This window comes from Momordica charantia (genome assembly GCF_013281855.1).
Source record: "Momordica charantia cultivar OHB3-1 chromosome 2 unlocalized genomic scaffold, Mcharantia_2.0 BLBB01000002.1, whole genome shotgun sequence".
Lineage (NCBI taxonomy): Eukaryota > Viridiplantae > Streptophyta > Magnoliopsida > Cucurbitales > Cucurbitaceae > Momordica > Momordica charantia.
In genome coordinates, this window is record NW_028275160.1 from 13749224 (window position 1) to 13755712 (window position 6489).

Here is a 6489-nt window from a genome sequence, read left to right on the forward strand (position 1 = left end):
AGTGTTATATTTAAAAAAAAAAAACCTAAACGTGGTTGCTATTTTGCTAATTTTACTAAATATTTTTGTCATATTTATAATTGCCCCTAAAAATAAATTAGGAATAGTTTAGATCCCAACTTTTGTTGGTGGAATGGTTTCGGGAGGAAAATGCACATCCTTAATTAAATAAAAGTATTTCTATGGCATCTATGCCTAGATAGACTTCCAACAGGATGCAATCTATCTCAAAGGAGCGTGGAGGTTACAAATTGCTGCTGTTTTTTGTGGGGGAATGGTGAAGACAGTATCCATCTGTTTTGGAGATGCAAATTTGCTAAAGCTATGTGGATTAATTCGAAATTTGGAAAGCTATCTCCTATTCAGCATTATCACTCTCCATTTCTTATTCTTCGAGAGTGGCATGAAAGTCTAAGCTGGGCGGGTTTTGAGGAATTATGTGTTGTTATTTGGGGGCTGTGGAATCAAAGGAATGCACGCGAGCTTTCAATTCTGACAGTACAAAAACAGTTTTTAAGATGGAATGAGGCTTGTGAATGGGCAAATAATTATGTCATGGACTTTAGGGGAGCTAACTCTAATCCTTTTCTTGGGAGATTTACAAATACAGTAGAGATTTTATGGCAACCACCAAACGAAGGAATATATAAAATTAACACTGATGCCTCTTTTTTAGCTTCAGATCAGCATGCAGGATTGGGAATCATCATCTGTAATGACAGAGGGCAAGTTATGGCTACAGCTACGAAGTACGTGGAGAATATTCAATCAGGGGATATGCCGGAAGCAATTGCTGCAGTGGAGGGACTTCAACTAGCGTCGGAAATTGGTGTCAACCCAGTGATTTTGGAGACCGATTCATCTTGTATTTTCAATCTTTTCTCTCAACCTTCGGAGGACCTGTCAGAAATGGGAGAAATCGTTTTGAAGGCGAAGAATTTCTGGACTCAAACTTTACATGCAAGTTTCAATTTCGTGAAGAGGGAGGATAATAAAGCGGCTCACTTGTTGGCTCGGCGGGGTCTCCTTCTTCGTGAGTTTCGATCTGGATGGAGGATTGGCCATTAGAGGTGAAGAGCTATTTAGAAATGGAAGGTTGAGGAGCTTCTGTAATGTTTTGCTTTCCTTCTCATTCAAAAAATATATATATCCCAACTTTTATTCTATTGACATGAAGTGAAATGTTCGTGAGTTAAACGGTGTGATATTAATAAATATTCTAATTTAGATATGCAAGATAACCAACCTGTGGAAATTAAATTTTTGCGTTTGTTCTAGGATGATTTAATTTATTTATTAATTTAGAAGAATAAATTAATGTTATTGAATGATTGAATATCAACTTTAAATTAAAAAGATTATTATTTGATTTAATTAATCAATAATAAAAAAATATTTTATATTAAGGTATTAATTCAAGTAATAAATATTAAGTTTAATTATTTAAAGATAATTAAATAAGTATATATATATTAAAATTTTAGTATGAAATCATTAAATTACAAATAAACATTAGTATTAAATAATTAAGATAGTATGCAAAAGCGAACATATCTGAGCGATAATTGGCATATATTCCAATCGAGAGGTTGTCAGTTCAACCTCACATATTGTACTAAGGAAAATAAAATAATATAAAATATTAATCATAAATGTAACGAGTAAGATTTATTAAGACTAAACAATGTATGGATGATAATAATTAATTAATAGTAAAATTAACTATAATAAATATTAATTACCAAAACGAGCATAGCTTGACGGTAATTGGCATATACGTCTGTTGGAGGAGGATTTTTACCCTTACACGTGGCCTATGATGAGTGGACCTCACGTAAATAACGCACGTGGCAATCAGTAAACCTCAAGTTTTATTACCTCGGCTACATTTATATGTATCCTGAGCCGACGTCTTAGGTGGCTAAGCAGATCTAAATGTTCAAATACTCTGTTGACACTTCGGCTGGCTCATTAGTCTAATCTCGGCTCAGCTCCAGACTCCGACAGATTCCACGACAGCACGCCGTGATTCACAGCAACCTTAAAGAGTCGTTGAGGCACTGTTGGGACAACTGTCTAAATAGACTCATTCCCTTCTTTTCAAGGTACGCAATCCAACCAATTATCTCTCGAATTGACTAGTGCATTTGCTAAATTTAGTATCGGAGTTTCTACTCTTGTTTTGCAGGTACTCTACGCATCATCAGGAGCTCGCTGCTTAACTCATCCTTGCCGAACCGAAGCTTAGAGACTTGGTTAAATTCTTGATCAAACAACCTCAAACCAAGAGGTTATGAGTTCGATCTCACAACCCCACGACTCAAAAAATAATAATAATAAATATTAATTCATTTAAATAATTATACAAAGGTTACGAGAGTTAATGATGGTGAGTGAATACGGGATGTGTAACATATGAAGGTTGTTCTTTTTTGTTTTCTTTGATTATTTAATTTTTTAAAACTAAAGGAAACTGCGATTAATTAAGAAAGATCAAGTCAGTAAACTGAGATTCAATCATAAAATTCCTTAACCACATAGGGAAGGGACGAAACCACAAGCAAGCCTTGGAAGGTAACACGTTCTTAGCCAAACGATAAGCTAGAGCATTATAATCACAATAAACGTGGAAGAAAGAAAGATTCGTGGTTGTTTCTCCAAATCAGGAATTTCTCCACCAATAACATGTCAATCTCTGGTCGTTAAACAACTCTACCACCAAGGAGATTTGTCTAGACCTTGTCGGTGCTAGTCTCATTAGATGACTGATCCCCAAACTTGAGCTTCATAAACAACTTGTACCCACTCTTTACATTATACTTCCTCTTCTTATCATAATGTTATAACTAATAATCCCTCCTATTTGGTCAGAAAAATGACCAACACTCCGAGAACCTTGGCTCGGACCGAAAGCAACTCGAAGGATGAGCTGGACAGGTGTCTTGCAAAATAGAACACACTCTGATGTTAAAATCAATAGCTAGTTGAACTAAATTCAAGAGAGAATTTAGTATTTGCGTACCTGAAAACAGAGTGAATAGATTCTATTTATAGGCAACTTTCTCAACAATATTCGCGACAAGGCCCCAACGACTCGTTAAGGAGGCCCTGAATCATGGCCTGTTGTCGTGGAGTCTGTCGAAGATTGGGGCTGAGCCGAGACGAAGCTAATCACCACAACAACTAAATGGGAGAAGATTTCTATGAAGCTAGTTGGGTTCGGACACACAAGGCGTCGGTTCGATCATGAGGCATGAGATCGAGGTGACGAGATTTGAAGCATTTTGATGAAAGGCCCACGTACTATTCATCTTCCAATCAATATATGTCACGTGTGAGTTGAAATCCATCTCCAACATCTCATATTGATTGAACTAAGAGGAATCTTTTTCGCCACCTCAACATCTTCTGGGCATAAATAAATATTCATTTTGGACACATCCTATTCTTTGATTAGCCGCTACTCGTAGCTCACCACCTCTTCAAAGTAGAAATAGACTTGAAAGTTAACTCTCTGGGTATATCCAAGGATTCCTAAACACATTTATCGAACATCCATCTACCCCCCACAGCCTCAAGTCCTTATGAAGGAGATCCTCCCCCATGAAAAAAAACTTTTCCACAAATAAGAAGTCTTGATATCTAGGTCTACATCTATAATATGGCTGTTGAGAAATCGATTTCCCTTGTTTACAAAGGTAAAAAGGAACTAGTTAGGTGTTGTTTTCTATCGTTTTACACTAAAAAACCATGTTTTAAGCTAATTTTAGTGTCAAAAATCTTTCATTTGGAGTTATCATAGATTATACATGCATATAAGACATTTTTACATACTTCAGAGTTGATTTCTAATGGAAATTACAATTTTTTGCAGAAAAAATTCAAGCTAGGTGTCTGGTACTTTGTTCAGTTCCGAGAATGTCCTTAATGTAAAACACAAGTTTTTGTCTGTTTTGAAGCTTCCGCTAGCCCCTCCACGTGTCTTATATGCATTGATGATGGCTAATTCAACAACGACCCAAGCTATAGATGTTTTTAAAAGGATGGCTCCCCACGAAAAGCTCAACCTCCTAACCGATTTGATGCTCCCTATAAATACAACATCTCCCTCAATTCATTTATTATCCGGAAGTGATCATTTCAGCTTTAGACACTTTACTTTCAGCTTATTTACGTTTTCCCTCTAAGTTTTTAGTTATTGTTGTTTTAAACTTTGCTTATTTCAAATTTAATATTTATTTTCCATTTCGTTATTCTTCGATTGTAAGTTTGATATTATTTAGTTACAATTCCAGCAAGTTCATTGATATTCATCTCTCTCTCTACAAAGTTGTAATCACACAATCTTGTGAAATCTACCGAGTATTGATCCTCAATCTTCAAAGAGAACGGGTAAGGGTTATTGGGGTTGCAGCTCCACCATTTTTAGCTTGTTTTAATTTTAATCATATTTTAATCATGTCGTCTATTTCCACCAATTATGTTTTTCTTTAAAGTCATGAGATAAATTAATTTCCCCAAGCCCGGTTATGGATCATTGGCTAAAGTTTTTAAAATCTAGTAAGTGAAAAGATGTTTTTCTTTTCTTTTATCACTTAGGGTAGTTTTACAAAGTTAAAACTTGATTTGGCCAATTAATATTTTAACCAAGCATAAATACTAAAAGGGTTGATACATTTTTACAACTTTATTGACTTAACAGTAGAGAGAAATACTTTATACATAACGATTTCGTTCGGGTAGCCTAGACATAGGACCTCGACCTAAGGTTATAGTTGACTTTTATTAAATTAAGTTCAATTTCTTAATAGACATATTAGGGATGAACTTATACCTTCAAAATCACTTAGACATAAGAAGATGGCGAAGCAAAATCGATGAAAAACATGGAGAGGCACCCGGTGCCTAATTGGAAAAATATGTTCTGTTTTTAGTTAATTTAAAGTAATCGGGTTGGGTATATTGCATTGAGTCTTAAAATACCAAAACCAAAATTATCCTTGATATTTGTTACCCAAAAATCAATTGCAAAGTCACCGATCGACATCATTTTCATTAAGAAGGCTTCATTTGTCCTTGAGGATCGATACTCGGAATACTCAATCTGTTTTACTACTTGTGACGGGTGTACACTTGCGCTCTTTCATTTATTTTAAATCCAAAAGCACAATCAAGTTGTTGCGCCGTTGTTGGGGATCAATTTGATTTAGTCTTTTATTAATTTTTGTGATCGTTATTTGTGATTGTCGTTTCTGTTCTCAAACGTTCTAATTTATATCCAACATCGCAGGTCATTGTTCAGTGTATGAGCATGGATTCATTTTTGTTGCCATTTGATCCTGAAATTGAAAGAACCTGTCGTAGGTTAAGAAAAGAACAGAGACTTAGAAAACAGAGAGAAAAGCAAAAATAAAGAGAAAGAAAGAGATTTTGGAAGCGAGAGTGAAAGTACCATCACCGTTATGGATGAAATTCCACCACAAAATCCTATAGACCCATCAGTTGTTAACGGAAATATGGCAGGTCGACAACAAGACAATGAATTCAATCACATCCAAATGGCAGATAATAAAGACGTGGCCATGCAGGAATATGTTGCCATAGCATTCTAGAATTTTGATTATGTCATCCTGAATCCCATTCCAGAAACCGCCAACTTCAAACTCAAGTCGCTTATGTTTCTGTAATGACCCCAATTTTTATATGTCATTAATAATATAATATTGAGATAATTACTCATAAAACATAATTTCATTAAAATAAAATAAGATAAAAACTTGTATTTTCATCTTAAAATGAAAACGATAACTTAATAAAACTTAACTTATACATCTTTAGCAGCAGAAATCACAAAGTTATATCCTTAAATAAAACAAGTAAAAATGTGGTATAGTCATAATTAAAAGTATAGATTATAAATAAAATTCAACTGTGTCTCATATCTCCTCCTCGTCAATGCCCAGGTCATCCTCGACGTTATTCCTGTCAACTATATAACTATCTGTAAAAAAATTGAAACAACATGGTATGAGTATACAAATACCCAGTAAGTAGTTCCCATCATAAGGAACTTTCATGCTCAAACACACACATCATGCTTATATGCGTGCATACCTCAACCTAACATATAAACCAATGAACAACTTAACTTAACATACTTGTGCTTGCTAGCATAAACTTACATATCTAAATCCTTAATTTGGCGCCATGCTATACAGAAATACCTCATACCATAACCGTCAATTCCACATGTAATATTTATAGGGTAATTACCCCCCATAAATACCATTAACATGAACTAATTTGTTTCCTAGGGCCCAGCCTTTAGCAGAAACCATACATGTCATATCATACATCTAGCTGCATAACATAACTGCTTAATTTGGATATTTCATGTATAACATTAATCTTACCTAAATCCATACACATAAGACTACTAACTTCACTACGAATGCAATGCATCACACATTATGTCATGCTTTACCTAAA

At 34.7% G+C, this 6489-nt stretch overlaps 1 protein-coding gene across 1 annotated transcript; it reads left to right on the forward strand.

The window, feature by feature from the left end:
• The first annotated feature begins 324 nt into the window (after positions 1–324).
• LOC148212863 (uncharacterized) lies at positions 325–1068 on the forward strand. The gene has a single exon (XM_088120408.1). The coding sequence runs from the start codon at positions 325–327 to the stop codon at positions 1066–1068; it is 744 nt and encodes a 247-aa protein (XP_087976534.1).
• Positions 1069–6489: the final 5421 nt, after the last annotated feature.

Bases quoted from the DNA above. Each gene is read 5' to 3' on its own strand.
- LOC148212863 (XM_088120408.1), top strand. From the start codon at position 325: ATGTGGATTAATTCGAAATTTGGAAAGCTATCTCCTATTCAGCATTAT.